This window comes from Anabrus simplex, chromosome 7 (assembly GCF_040414725.1).
Source record: "Anabrus simplex isolate iqAnaSimp1 chromosome 7, ASM4041472v1, whole genome shotgun sequence".
NCBI classification, from domain to species: domain Eukaryota; kingdom Metazoa; phylum Arthropoda; class Insecta; order Orthoptera; family Tettigoniidae; genus Anabrus; species Anabrus simplex.
The window spans coordinates 91,018,502-91,035,110 of NC_090271.1; the positions used below are offsets into that span (position 1 = coordinate 91,018,502).

General features: G+C 37.7%; 1 protein-coding gene across 4 annotated transcripts in view; it reads left to right on the top strand.

Moving 5' to 3' along the window:
* The window catches only part of LOC136877281 (angio-associated migratory cell protein), a 104,578-nt gene that overhangs the window by 64,762 nt on the left and 23,207 nt on the right, over window positions 1–16,609 (top strand). For all 4 annotated transcript variants that reach the window (XM_067151199.2, XM_067151200.2, XM_067151201.2 and 1 more), the window contains exon 5: window positions 10,615–10,759. In XM_067151199.2, coding sequence (XP_067007300.2) covers window positions 10,615–10,759 — 145 coding nt within the window. The remainder of the gene's footprint in view (window positions 1–10,614; window positions 10,760–16,609) is intronic.

Below are 16,609 nucleotides of genomic sequence, written 5' to 3' on the forward strand. Positions count from 1 at the left end.
AAGTATGTGATATATTGCATTTATTAAGATTAGTGGCTAAATGCCTTATGAATGTACTACATCTATCTATGTTTGTCCAATTTAAACACAGTTTCATGTTTTACAGGTGATTTACATCAGTCTGTTTAAATTTGTCTGGTGTATTGTCTGAGTGTGATAGAATCGGACCCAGTTTGGTTGAGAAGCTGTTGAGTATTATCTCTGTTCTCGAGGCTCTGGCTATTTGGTATGATGCTTTTCCAGTGAATGGTCTGCTGTGATACTGCATGCCTTGTTTGCCTCTATTAAGCATAGCTCTAAATGTTGCCATTTTTAGTGGTTGCTGTTGCTTTCCTGTAAATTTTGAATTTGTACATCATTTGTTATTGTGATGGTGAAGTCCAGGAAGTTAATTGATCTCTTGGATTCATGTTCAGTTGTAAAATTGATGTAGTGTTGCAGTGTTATTGAATAGGAGGCATAATTTGAGTTCTTCTGTATTCTAAAATAAAATAAGGTTACAACAAACAGTATTGAATAGGTGGACACCTTTAGCTTTTGTTTTACACTATATTGCTCTTCAGTACGGATTAATATGAAATTTATTACATATAATTCTTCTTTATTCCCATTGAAGGGGATTACAGTGGTGTCATCCACGTACCATTTTTGTGATAAAATATTATTTTTTATTTATAAGTGGGTGTCCTGAAGTAAATAATTTGTTTTCCAGGTCATTGATGAAAATGTCTGCCAGGTATCCTGACAAGCTCGATGAACCATCCTGCTGCTGGTAGATTTTATTGTCAAATTTAAAATAATTATATGACAGGATGAGTTCAAGGAGATCCATAAATTCTGAAATTGCCAGGTGGGACATCTTTTTGTGCTTGTGAAGGTTACTGATTATAATATGCAATGTGGTTTTAATTGGGATTGGCAGAGAATTTGACATCAGTCTGTAGAGCACACAGCGGCACTTGGGCTACATAATCATGATACAGTGAAATCTCGTTAGTGCGGTCCTCATTAACACGTTTTCCCACTTAACACGTCGTAAATTCGAAGTCCCGAATTCTCATCCTATTGAAAACCTACAACCTGTTTTCCAATCTTTGACCGGGTCAGAGATGTAATGAATGAACCATATATAGGCTATAGGCTATTAGTACGTTGGGGTCGCCACTCAAAAAGTGATAAATTAATGACTGATAGATGCTATGAAATGAGAATGGAGAGTGTTGCTGGAATGAAAGAAGACAGGGAAAATCGGAGTACCCGGAGAAAAACCTGACCCGCCTCCACTTTGTCCAGCACAAATCTCACATGGAGTGACTGGGATTTGAACCATGGTATCCAGCGGTGAGAGGCCGACACCCTGCCGTCTGAGGCACTGAGGCTCCCCCTCTCATCATATTAAATCTATATAAAAATACTTCACTTATCAAGTCTCAAATTTTTGCTATTACTGCTTAGTACGATCACATTTTTCCTAGCCCTGAAAATGTTATTTGTCATCCCTTGTGGAAGGAACGTTATTTTCAACTCGGGTAAGAGCCCTCATCGCAGTTGAGTGATAACGAGAAAAGGCCTTGAATTCTTGAACTTCACAGGATAAATTGCACCTTTGGGAGCAAGCCATTAGCCTCAGAAATGCTCAGTTTCGCTTGCCGATTAGCAGTGAAACTACAGAATAACACAATGAGCATACTTGTGCTTGTATTTCGTATTCCATTCAGAAGTGAGAAATGTATTTCATGTTTAGTTGTACTGTGAAGTGTAGCAAATATTTGTCGTGCAATAGCCTATATCTGGAACATAATCATGTGAAGTTGACAAGCGTGGTGCATATTTGTCTTATAATAGCCTAATTAGGGATACGAGGAAAGTCGTGAAATTCCGTACTAATGAAGACAAAATTAGTCTGTTAGCAAGGCGTCTGGTATCCATGATTTCAAGCGTGCAGAATTGGCGTGAATGTTGAAACTCGCAACTTCCAGTTTCGACTCGATCACTCGAATCGGTCTTGGTCAGTCGAAGTTTCCTTGGATTCAAAATGGTGGTCAGAGTCATTCTCTTGCAGTCGCACATGGCCGTGTATAACCTCCAAGTTTGTCCGCCTCTGTAGCGTAACGGTTAGTGTTAATGGCTGCTATCCTCGAGGGTCCAGGTTCGATTCCCAGTTCTGCCAGAAATTTAAGAATGGCAGGAGGGCTGGTATGTGGTTGAAATGGTATATGCAGCTCACCTCCATTAGGGGTGTGCCTGAAAAGAGCTGCATCACCTCGGTATGAGGACACGAGTTTGCATTTACCTCCAAGTCATTGTCTAAGTGTGTGATCAGGAAAATAATGTTTAATAGCCAACTGGTCTGAAATAAAAAGCTTCTATTAACATTTGTTTTAGAAAGAGTGTGATCTGCAATAATACTTTGATATTTTTATGGGACCCATTCATATGTTTTCATATTTGTTGTTTAAAAACAAAACCAGAAACCAAACCCCATGACACTTAATGCCCTTGAAAGGGCCTTGGCCTGTCCAGTGACCGCTGCTCAGCCCGAAGGCCTGCAGATTATGAGGGGTCGTGTGGTCAGCACGATGCATCCTCTCGGCCGTTATTCTGGGCTTTCGAGACCGGGGCCGCCATTTCAATGTCAGATAGCTCCTCAATTCTAATCACGTAGGCTGAGTGGACCTCGAACCAGCTCTCAGGTCAAGAGAAAAATCTCTGACCTGGCCGGGAATCGAACCCAGGGGCCTCCGGGCGAGAGGCAGGCACGCTACTCCTACACCACGGGGCCGGCATCATATTTGTTGTTTGGTTGTTTTTAACACTTTTCAGTGTACTATTATTTTATAAGCCCCAGCGGAATAAGTTTTTATATTTGTTCTCTCGTGTTTTTACACCTTTTAATACTCTCCTCTCATAGAGTTTTCACTGTACTCCTGGATATACGACATAAAATCCCATTATGTCAGAAAAAATCGTATCTAGTGTTTCCATATCCCTATTGGATAGTTTTTATTCGTGTATTCAATAGTACATTTTCTCGCTTAACACGTTCTTTTTCCTTGTCCCCTGCAGAAACGTTTTAACGAGGTTTTACTGTAAATCAGCAGTTGCTGCACATCTACATGACACAGGATGTGAAGTATCATATTTAGAGAATTCTCTCAACCATTTTACTCACACACATTCAAAAGGGATAAAACTGAACATTTTAAAATTGCTAGAAATGTATAAAATAGAAAATGAATATTTAACTCTTAGAAGCCACGCGGTGGGCTATGCCAAACAACAAAATTATCCCGCACAGATCCTGTGTCAGGCAATGCCAGACATGATCTTGTTCTCTGTATAACTCCTTTGTCGTGTTACACACACTCGAATCACAGATACAGTGAGCTACTGCTATCTGTTGACAACAATTTGAAGCCCTGTATTGCTATACTCTCTTTGAACTTGGCCTTTATGGAGGGTTCTTTGAAAACCATGTAAGTTTGTAAACAGACGTTGCTTAGCAACTTGGCATAATTCGAGGAGTATGAGAAGTAATTTGTGAGGCGTTTAGACGAAAGTGATGTGGATTTGAGCGATAGTGGGAGCATTTTTTATTGTGGTATTAGATTATGTTAGTGAATTCAGTGATGAAGACCCCAATAACGAAGACGAAGGGAAGACGATGTGTTTTTCTGTAATGCATATACAAGAAATCCTAGATTACATCCTGGTGAGTGTTTTGAGAAGTTTCACATAAAGCCTAATTACCAATGAAAATGTGATTGAGATAATTTCAGGGTTAAAAATCCTGAACATTGCATCTGAGTATTGTATTGTATTGTATTGTATTATATTTTCAGTAGAACCCCTATTTAACATTTTTACAGGGACCTGATTTTCTTAACCTTAATTGGGGGTTTACCTTAAATCGAGGTTTCAATAGAAAGCACACTTTTTCCAGTGATCTTTACCTGAATTAACATAAATTGTACCATCATACGTATTTACACAGTGACAGCAATAAAACAAGGAGATATCTACCCTACACGCTGTACTGTAGTTACGGTTTGTGCTTCATTTTGACAGATTTTTGTTGGTGAATGCAAAACCGCTTCATTTTAAGGTTGTTCTTATAATGTTATACATGATTTTCCATAAAAGTCGGGAAAGATACCAAACTCGCACAAAAACACACCAAAATCGGTATGAAACAGCAATCGGTTTATTTAAACATTTTTGCGGATGTTGTCCAAGCATTGGCTTACTTATTAGCACGTATTTTCTAATTCCAATAGTCCGAGCATGCATATTCAGTTCCATTGATAAAAATTGTAATAGCATCACTCCAGAGGCTTGTGGCAAACAAGTTCATTTTCTTACTTCAAACAGCGTCACCTAACATAAGTTGACAGCGCACGTATTATGAAAGCATATTTCAAACACCATGTAGGATAATGATAACATTTTTACTATAAATTTACATGGGAATAGCCTTTCTGAAATTTAACAAGATGCGAAAGTACATAACCTAACCTCTGAAATTAGTTATGCACACCGTTGTATCTTGAGAAAGAAGTATCACATTTTAATTTTATTTCAGTACATAGTATTAAAATTAAGCAGTCGTTTACTTCAGCCCGAATCCCCTTGGAATTAAGAACTGCTGTCATTGCACTTATTGCGAAAACATGTTATCCGATGTTTGTTTACACCCGTCGGAGAGTCGGTATGGAAGATGATTGATGGAATTCAGTACAAAACAAGGAGATATGTATACCTGCTATCCGCAAAACTTTTAGTGACACTTCGGCTCCCTAGTGCTGAATTGGTAGACCTCGGTTATCTTTAAGATACAGATTGGCAACCTGTGACACCAAAAGTGAATCGATTATGCATCGCTGTATGACATCTGGTGGTGTGATCACAAAACTTTGATTACTATTGTTATTTTTACAATAAAGCGAAAAAGGTGAAAAATGAACTTTTGAAACATATGTCATGTCTGAGGAAAATCCAAGTACATCACATGGATAACTTAGAACTTGTACTTGGAAAAGAACAGGAAAAGAACATCATGGTCTACACACAGTGAGGGCAGAAAAGCAATAGCAGACGTAGAAGACTGCTATGATACAGGGAAAAGAGAAAAATAAACATTTGCCCCCCCCCTCTGTAAGTTGATTGAACGATCTGCCGTATATATGAGACAATCTGTTTCCACAATTAATTAAGATATTTCCTGCCTATCCACGCAACCCTAGTAAAAAGAGGTAGGTCACACTTTTAACTATTTCATTATGATCGGGATAACATGTTTTTGCAATAAGTGCGATGACAGCAGCTGATAATTCCACAGAAATAAACGACTGCTTAATTTTAATACTATGTACTGAAATAAAATGAGAACAATAAAGAAAAATGTCACAACAAGACTATGTACACGAGTGCGTGTATGACACAATTGTGGGCTTTAGATAATAAAGGTTTGGAAAATTCAAATCGATCACACTATCGATTAACTTCATATTTCATTTCCATTCAGTTGGCTGTTCTACTGGAAGAGTTGAGTCCTCTCCTTGCCCCTCATCCCTGTAAAACGAAGTGTCACTAAAAGTTTTGCGGATAGTACATACTGTACTGTAGTCAGGTTTGTGCTTCATTTTGACAGATTTTGTCGATGAATGCAAAACTGCTTCAGTTTAAGGTTGTTCTTATAACGTTATACATGATTTTCCATGAAAGTCAGGGAATTTGCCTGTATTAATCAGTAAAAGGGTTCTCATTGTAACCGAAGGATATTGCACAGATTAATGTAACTAGGGGACCCGTGCAAGAAATCTTGCATGTTCATAAAGTATGTGGTGGAGTAACCCCCTGGTGAACTAAGGAATACACAAATCAATACAATATTAGATATTCTTATTTACCACTTAATGTAATCTTTGACTTTTTTTACATTTATGGTATCCACTTGAATGGAAGCAAATGCAAGTGCATTATTATACTGATGAATGTTCCAGACGTAATTTTTGGTTTTACTATCATTCTTTTCTTAACTGATAATTACAACATATTATAATAACAAAAAAACAGGCGTCCCAGTGGCCAAAATATGAAGTGGACAGCAATTATGATGCGTATTTTCCTACAGCAACAATATTTGCAAATCACACACTTCATACAATTTTTTAAAAGCCATTTTTTAAAGAAATTATTTATGAAATGAGAGTGCAATTCTTCACTGCTAATGTCTATTCTCTTTATTTTGAATGCTCATTTGTCACAAACGGTTACTTGTGAGCACCGCAAAAGGGATCTGTACTACTGAAATAATGTATATGATTTTCAACGGTTATAATAACATTGTCATTAAAACGGGGATTCTCTTCTACAGCGGCCACGGTCGGATGTGTATCTGAGTCCGACATCTCACTTTAGCCCCCACGCTCTAAATTCCTCTTCTGCCTTGAATCATCCTTAGCAAGCTTATGACGTCTTCTTCATAGGTTCTTAATGTCCCATAACCAAAACAAATAGAAATAAATATTTGAGAATTTTAACATTTCCTTAACGCTAAATGCGGGTTTTTCCGTATTTTGAATTACATTGAATTGAATGTAAAATTGCATTTTTCTTATGGAATAATTTTCGGGATTGGAAATTTCTTCCATTAAATGCGGTTTCACGCAAAATCGAGGTTATACTGTATTTTGTATTTGTTTTATTTGATTTTTATAAATATGCTGCCTCATATGTTTGTGCAGTCACCTTTCCCTCTGTAAGCAGATTTTTAAATGGAGCTGAAGAAGCAAGCATGTCAGAATGAACTGGAGGGCTAAGGGTTAAAAACAAAAGTTTTAGCAAAAACTGTATATTTCTGGAACGACCTAATATAGATGTATAGATGTAGTATGTAGCTCCTACTCTTAAGTGCAATATATCCTCTTCAGTTCTGGATGGGACTGCGAGATCAGGAAAAAATTACTATTTTGTTTTTTAGGTCCCTAGGCTCATTTCAAACACAAATTCGTAAATAAAAATAATTCTATGTGGACCTCAGGACTGGTTTGTGATGAAAGGGGTAAATATTGCCATTGGTGGAAAATTGAAAAAAAATTTATTTTCAAAGCATATACAATCAAATATGTTAAAAAGAACACAGTGAAGGAATTTTTATGATGTTATTCTGAAAATTCCAGATAATCTTCGGAAAACACACAAACAAAAATTATTTTCCACTCTCACAGCGGGAAAATTCCAACATCCTTGAACTTGACACAGTATCATGTTGTTCAATAAGACTTTTGTTAATGACAACTGCAGGAGTACTGTGATTTTACAAATATAACCATATACAATAGAAAATATTTAACTAATACCAGGCAAGAAGCAACAGTGTCATGAAAAACTCCAGAAATATTTCAAGGTTTTTTCACTTTGTGATTTCAAAATCACTTTCTGTGTAAGTTCATCTTCTGATAACTCGGCATTACCATTTTTTAACAGTTCTCAGTCAGTTAAAACCATATTACCCGAAAGAAAACGCATAACTTATAAATGAAACATAATCGCATTGAGACCTGAGGTCCACATATGTGGACCATATATTTTCGATGTTGTACTAAACACTGTGTCACAATAATAGTACTCATTATCACAGCTATCCTTCAAGCTTTTTTTTTTTTTGCAAAAGAAAATAATTCTGAATCCAATTACTAAGCTCAGCTGAATTTATTTCCACTTGAAAGGCGGTCATCTGTCAGCGCCATTTTTCCGTTTTGGCAGAACACGAGTTGGCAAAGAATAACACAACTTTATGTAGATTCACAGTGGTACCTTCTGGAGCTGAAGATGGGTAATAGAAAGCCTACAGAAGAGGACTCTGGGTCTCAGTAGTTGAAATCTTGCACCAAGGAAATCAAATAAAATTATAAAATGTGGACCGAGGGAATGAAGAGGCTAAAATATTCTTTGGAAACAATTGTAAATCAAGTAGAATAATATCTGTCACTATTTCACTCCCTGATGATGGAGCAGTAATTTACTATTTCATAAAGAATTATTTCACAGTCACAGAGAAGGCCTACTTCAAAACATGGTTATGTTCAAGATTATAAGCAAAATTTCTGAGAAAATTATTCTAGAAGACATGTGTTAAGGAAATAGAAGTTGATAAAATGGAAAGGGTTAAACTGAGATGGTTTGAATTATTTAAAAGGATGAAGAGATAGTTAAGAAGAGGAAATAAAGGGGGGCGGGGAATTATGATGGAGCAATATTAGGCAGTGTGAGCTAGCCTGGGATGTGGTAATGAAAGACAAGTGTAAGTTGGGAATGAACCAAATTAGCCCTAACCAGGCTGATAATGGTGGTCATAACGTTGTTGATCATATAAGGTTACGCATTTTTATGTATTTCCTTCTGGTGGTGCACCAGTGTTTTCTCAAATTCATGTATAGTATACTGTAAATACTATTCACAATCAGTCAGTCTTTTAGATTCTTCTTAAATAGTTTTATTGGTTTATTTTGGTATTCTAGGGGAAGTTTTTGAAATAATTGGATTCCTTTACTGAAGTGTTCCAACTTTTAAAACAATTTGACTTTGCTCACGAATTCAAGTTTCAAGTTTGAAAACTGAAAAATGCGTTAAATGGAACACATTTGAAACCATATTTTGTGCTCTTACTGTGTTGGGAGAGGACAAAACTGCCAAAGTTTAGTTGCATGTTTTTAGAAGTGCTGCTTCCCAGTCTCAAATTAGTTTATGCATGGGAAAATGAAAACAGTTCTTAACTAAGAGAAATTGAGAGCTGGAATTCTGTTCCTCAAATTTTATATGAAGTTTCCATTTGATGACTAAGCTGATCAAGCAACAGATGAATTGGTACAAGTGTATGGCAAATGCACTCCACTTAGAAAAGAATGATTAAACTATTTCCGTATTATCTATATTATGTCACTGAACCCTGTATGGACAAATTTAACATCTTTATAACAAAGTTCATCCATAAAGAGAATGTTTTATTACAATAACATTTCCCTGTTTTATGAACTTTCATTACAGTGCTCAAAGAAAGTTTTGTATATAATGATTTCACATGGTATATGTCACAGAACCTCCATGTTTACAATATGCACTTATAGGTGACAAATTAATTCATAAAACAAATTATTTTTATTTTCATTTTTATTTCCACTTCATTTGTTCACAGATGATGGTTGCTTAATTGTACTTTTAAAAAACACCACTGCCATTCTGAGGCACATAGTGATGCTAAACTAGATCAGGTTCAATATTTGTTAGATAGGAGGCATTTGTCATGTCGGTCAAATTATCAGCATCACTTGTTAGGTCGGTGATATGTAGACACCATATGTAGGACTGAAGAAAACATGGCAGAGTTCCCATTTCTGCTGCTAACTGCATTGCAGCAAGAGGAATGATGGCAATTGGATGTCACTGGTGTGTTGGAGTGAGTCAGAGTTTTGAAAATGTTCAGGGAGACAAACAACTACTGATCAACAATGGAGGTTTGGTATTTGTTGCTTTCTACATATAGGCCCACTGTTACTGCCACCTTGCTCCACCAGGATCTCCAGAGGGCCATTGGAGTGAATGTGTCAAATCAGAGTGTGAAATTGGCTGCATCTTGAAGTACTGCTACCGAGTACGCCTGTGTCAAGAGCTGTTCTTATGTCCTTAAACCACACCATGGCAGGTCATGGGATGTGGGCAACAACTCCTAGCCCATGGCATCAAGGAATAGTGGAATCTTATGCACTTGTCTGATGAGTTTACTATAAACGTGCACACATACAACAAGAGCATCAGAATCTGAAGACGAGCTGGTGAGAGATGGAATGAGCTTTTTATCCTGGAGCACCATCAGCAGCAAGGGAGATCCCTCATGTTTTTGGGTGGGAATGTGTTTGGTCAATGTACACCTCTAATTCCTACCCAAGGTAACATGGCTGGTTGGTATGCAGACACAACATACTCCAACCTGTAGTTACAGGAATTGTTGCCACTTTGGGTGAGGGATTTACACTGTTCGACGATAATGCTTGCGTGCATCAAGCCAGAGTGGTCAATCAGTTTCTTGAGATGCGTAGCATACAGCGAATGGTGTGGCCTGCGTATTCTGCGGACACAAACTATGTTGAACATTCATGACGTGAACTGAAGAGAGCCTTTTGCCCACCGTTCTAATCCTCCTGCTTAACATTCATCAACTGACTGAAGCTGCTATCCAAGAGTGGGATTACCTGCCCCAAAACAAGTCGGTGCCGAGTGTGTCTCGTCGTATTCCAGCATACCTCAGGGCCTGAGGTGGCTATAGGCGGTACTGATCTGTCGCACAATGAACTATAATTTTGCTTTCAGAATTCCACATTACCAACTTTGTGCTTTTGTTGCATTTCTGTTCCTTTTCCATACTTGACTGCAAGGTGTTTCCCTTTGTAGATGCCTTTCGTAATGTATAATTTAGGTACTACATACATATAGCAATGTAAAAAGTACACTATACCAGATGATGCAAAACGTTTTTTGAGCATTTTGTAATGGACTTCTACTATATTAATTAAGAAATGCTTTTTTCTTTCAAAAAATGTTTTTCATACCTTTTAGTGGCTGAAATGGCATCACGGTGCTAATGTTCTGGTGGCTGGTACATTAGATGGAGATGTGTATGTATGGAAAATTCCTAGTGGAGAAACTAAGGTCTTACCTGGGCATGGTTCTAGATTGGAGTGTGGTGTTATTATGCCTGACGGTGAGCATTCTCTCTTATATATTTTGAATTGTGAAAAAATTATCTGTGATTTCACATTCATCAGACAGAATCTGAACATTATATTGTAACTTTTCCTTTTTTAAACATTATGTAATTTTTAAACTTTTTATGACTGTATTCAAATTGACTACATCTATATACTGGGTTTAGCAGAAATACTGGGACAATGGTGAAGGCAGGTTCCTCACACCAAAACAACGAAAAAAACTGCCCTATGAACATACATCCGGAAATGCTTCATTTAGGAGGTATTATTGATATAACATGTTACATTGATGCATTACTGTTTGGCATTGACAGATCATAGGAAGTGTTCACCTTACAGCTTCTTCTTATTCTCCTCAACCCTAAGGTTGGTGAATAACATGCATGTTTAAGTGTTTCCATTCTTTGGCCAGCAGTTTCAAGTGGCAGTAGGTGTGCTTGCCTTTAACCTTTTAAGTGCTGAGTTACCAGTTGACTGTTTGGTACCTCAGTGCCGAGTTTTTTAATTTGTATTTAAATTTTTTGTAGAAGCCTCAATTTTTAACTTATCAGTGGGTTAATTAGCTTAAAATGTTTATAAAAGTTGGTTGTTTATAAATCTAAATGCAAATTGGAAATCATACACTTATGTTCAATATTATTTTGAGAGAAAACAAAATTACACTTGTGTGCCCATACTTGCATTATCTTTATACAAAGTAAAAAGCCCAAAATAATTTCCTAAAATCTGTAGGCAACTAATACATGTAACTTCTTAGAAGTATGTAAGTTGATATTTTAAAATACTTTCCAAACCTGGAATATGGTGATGGTTAAATGTTTTCTACTAGTTTTTGTGATGCCGATTTGTTCAACTATCTGCACCAACCCCACTGGCACAAAAGTTCCTAAAACGTCAATGATTTTCGGGTTGTCATCAAACACTACTTGGCCCTCAGAGCCTGTCACAGTTACTTGAAACTCTGGTGAAGAAAAGTAATCCGTCCGCCACGAAAATAGTGATAAAATAGCTTTTGTACTCACCGTGTTTTTCTTCTTTCGTTAAGGAGGCTCTGTTTCTCTCTCACATACCATATTTTCGGCACTCTATCACTCTCACTTTCAAAATCGCTTAACAATTCATTAAAATGATTATCTCCATCATCACTTTCTGCTGTGTTTAATAACTGAAAGATTCTGTGAACCGAAATAACATCGGTGCAAGAGCAAATGGATTGTTCTTCCGCCATGTTTGTGTACATCACAGATGAACTCCACAGACGTCTACAAAAAGCTCTGTAAGTTACTTCCCAAAGCTATAATCTCTGATCAGTTAGTTTTACGTAATGCCCAACAGATGGCAGAATATGTTAGAGATCAAATTCGCACTCGAAAGTGAACCGGGAAACTCAAAAATTTTAAAATTCTCGCGCACCGTCTATAGACGGGCGTAGCAGTGGTGGACTGGCCGCGTTAGCCCGTCTATAGGCGGGTGTAGCACTCGTCGGGTTAACATTGTCTATAAATTGCACTCTAGATCCTCCTTTGGTCCTTCTATCTTCCATTTCTCCTTCAAACAGGGTGGTGCACCAGTCAGAATGATGAAGGAAGTGGCAAATGAAGCTATTTCTTCTTTTGTACGTGTCTCATTGCTCTTTTCAGAACGTTCTCGTTTGTGATTCTAGCAGTCCAAGGTATTCTTAATAGTCTACACCAGCTCCACATCTCAAAGGCCTTGAGTTCCATCACTTCCACTTTTCACAGGGTCTGTGTTTCTGAGCCATAGCTTACAACACTCCATACAAAACTTTTCACGACATGTTTTTGTACCTCTCTGCAGATGGTCTTAGATGTTAGTAGAGACTTCTTTTTTGAGAATGCTCCCTTTGCCTGTGTTTACTTCACTAATAAATTTTCTGTCAGATGTTATCCGACTTCCTAGATATTTAATTCCTTTACTTGATGTAGTTTTTCTCCATCCATCAGCACATTGGTAATTTGGTAATAATCCCTTATACAGGGATCTTGTATCTCGGTCTTCTTTTCGTTTATTCTCATGCTGCACCTCTCTTTTAGCAATTTGTTCATGTGATTTAGTATCTTTTTCAGTTTCAGTTATCAGTGCTCTAGTATGGTACTGTACAGTTTGCCTTTAACATGTATGCCACGATTGTTGGTAGCTAAAAATTCCTATAGGCTTCTTCTATATAGATGTTAAATAAATGGTTATAGTCCATATCTTTGTCTTATGGCCTTTCCAATTTCAGCTTCAACTCTTTGTTTGCCTATCAATACTGTCTGGTTCTTGTAATAGTGGTAGAGTATTGTTCTGTCTCTGTAGTCTATTTTCAGCTTTCTTAGAATATCAAACATTACATTCCAGTTTAAGTTATCAAAGGCTTTCTCTATATCAATGAACGCAATTACCACTGGTCTGCCTATTTTTCAATAATGATTCTGAGGCTAAGAATGGCTTTGCCTGTGCCTCTCTGTGAAGGCTGGAGAGAGGAGGCTCTATGATCTATGATCTTCTTCTATGATCTTCACACATCTGAGCTGTATGCTTTTTTTTGGGATAGGAATAAGGATAGTTTGTTCAAAATCTTTTTAATTCCTCCTGTTATGTACGTTTAATTTATTAGCTCATATAGATTGTCTTTGGCTTTGTTTCCTAGGGCCTGCAGGGATTTCGTCTGGTCCTGAAGCCTTTCTGTGTCTTAATCTCTTGAGTGCAACAGCAGATTCTTCTCTGAGTATTGGTGGTCCTAGCTCATCAACTTCCACTTGGTCCCAACTTTCCAGGTCATGTATCAATGATTCCTTCGTAGAGTTCTTCTGTGTAGTCCTTCCAACGTAGCGCTACTTCATTTTCTTCAGTTAGGGCTTCACCATTCTTACTCCGTATGATGTCCAGCACTTTCTTTCTTGCTCAAAATTGTTTTCATATCTTGACGTATGCTCTCTATTACCTGTCATCATATTTTTGTCTGTGCTTCTACTTGTAACATGTTGGTGTACTTTGTGAAAACGTAGTGTGTTCTTCAGAAGTAACAAGTGAAGTTTAGTGGCATCATTTTCCATTGCTGCTTTCTCTGCATGAAATTTGCTATTGCTAGTTTCTTCTGACTTGACTTCTTCACAAACATGAAACAATAATTTCAATGGCTGCTTCTATTCTAATACCCTGTTCTATTGAATCAGTGAGAGATAACCATCGTGTGCTGACGTATTTCAAGATTTTGTGGCATTTGAGCTCAGGTCCACTCATTTTGTGATACTTCTTTAATTGTATTTTCCTTTTGGAGCTTCTTTCAAGAAGGAAATATTAACAATGTCTCCACATTTTGCACTTGTTTCCAATGTTTTAGTAGCCTTGTGGGCAGCTATGTGTAGTATGTGACAGATACAGCCTCGTATAAGCATTGAAGGATTCCACTGTTTCAAAAATGGTGAGACACCATTAAATTTACCTACCATTGTATTTGCATTGTCACAACTAACGATACACTTTTCCCATTTCAGCATCTTAATCTTAATTTCTCTATCCAACACCTGAAATATTCCTTCCCTGGTGTTATCATCACATTCCACCAAAACAAGCAGTAGAGTAACTTCTTCTTCTTCTTCTTCGTTTTGCCTCATGACTGAGGCGTCGTGACTATCATAATATTCAGCCCTCTAGCCGATGAACCATACTCCGCCATTCTTCCCTATCTAAAGCTTTCAATGTGGTTACTCTGAGAGAACACTGTAGGGGGCCGTTCACCATGTCAATCCATCGCGTTGGTATTCGTCCTCGTTGTCTGGTTCCCTGGACTTTGCCCTCAACAATCAGCTTTTGTAGACTACCATCTCGGCGCAATCATGTCCAAAGTAGCGTACAATTCGTTGAGAGACCTTACACGATAGACGAACTTTTATCTGAAGTTGGTTCAGGATTGATGTGTTCGTGCAATGAGCTGTCCAAGGAATCCTTAACATTTTCCTCCAGCACCACATTTCAAAGCCTTCTATCCGTTCACGATCATGTTTGAGGATGGTCCACGTCTCTGCGCCATACAAGAAGACTGAGAAGACTAGAGATTCAACGAGCTTCTTTTTTGTCTTAATGGTGATGTTGTTATCTTTCCAGATCTTCCGCAGACGGATCATTGCTACCTTTGCTATTTCAATTCTGCGCTTTATTTCATCTTTGGAACCACCAGAATTGGATAGTAAGGAGCCTAGGTATACATACTGATGTACAACTTCACACCCTCCATCTGTTTGATATGTGGACTGTTGTTGTTCTTACGATCAACAATCATGACTTTGGTTTTCTGTCGATTTAGGCGTAATCCAATTTCTAGGCTTGCTTCTTCTACTCTCTTGATCAGCTCTGTCAACTCCTCTTCAGATGATGCTATCAAGGTGGTGTCATCAGCAAATCTCAGATTGTTGATCTTGCATCCCCCAATGGAAAACCCTTTGTCCCAGCCTTCTAATGCAGTTCTCATTGCATATTCACCATAGATATTGAAAAGTAACGGTGACAGGATACATCCCTGGCGAACTCCAGCCCTTGTACGAAACTGCTGAGACTTTGTTTTGAATCTTCACAGTGGTTGTATTTTCCTTATACAAGGACTTGAGGAGATCAATTCAATGGAGTGGCAAACCCATGTCATCCAAAATTTTCCAAAGATGGTTCCATTTGACAGTATCAAAAGCCTTTTGGTAGTCAATAAAGCACAGATATACCGGAACATTGAATTCTCTAGCCTTTTCTATGATTTGTCTTAGGCTTAAGATTTGTTCTCGAGTACCTTTTCCTTTCATAAATCCAGTCTGGACTTCAGGAATTTGATACTCTAGAAATGCCCGGAGTCTCTTGTGCAGGATATGAAGCATAACTTTACTGGCATGTGAAATCAAAGCAATTAAGCGATAATTTTCACATTTTTTCCTCGATCCTTTCTTGTGTATTGGGACAAAGATCGACTGTACCCATTCCTCGGGCCATCTTCTAGAATTCCATATTGCTTGGCAGATTTTCAACAGCATTTCAATTCCAGCACCGTCTGTAGCTTTCAAGACTTCTGCACTTATTCCATCAGGTCCACACGCTTTTCCAGTTCTCAACATTTTCAAAAGCCATTTCTACTTCATCTCGGAGGATGTCAGGTTCAGGATCTGACTGCTTGTCTATCTTCACTTGGTCTTGTGCATTACATTGTTCACTGTATTGATCCTGGCAGTATAATCTCCATGTTTCCAGAACATTCTCTATATCCACAACATCATCCCCCTTTGAGTTCTGTATATTCCAGGAATATGGCTTGAATTCTCGAGTGATTATTCTAATTTTGTCAAAAAGATCCTTGCTGTGGTTTTGATTTGCATGGTTTTCAATCTCAAAACAAATGTTACTAAAGAAATTATTCTTATCTCTTCTACAAGAAGACTGAATCCTTCTATCAAGATCAGACATTTGCTCTCTTTTTTCTTTAGTGTTAATGCCAGATTTTTTAAGGCACCTTCTTTCTTCTACAAGCTGAAGGCTCAAGTCAGAGATCCACTGTTGCCTTCTAGTATTTGGTACTCGAGATTCATTCAAAGAGGACTCTATCCAGTTTTTTGTCACATTCCACAGCCCTTCTGCAGTTGTTATTGGATCCTGTAATATGGAGGCTCTTCGCGCCAATGATTCCTTCAAAGACGACATATTAACTACTTGTGGTATCCTGTGTGATCTTTTAACTGGTGTTTGAAGTTTTATTCTTATTTCTGTTCTAAGAAGCTGATGATCACTGCCACATACTGCACCTGGACAAGTTTTGGTGTCCATTACAGAAGACCTCCATCTTGAACTGATCAAGATGTAGT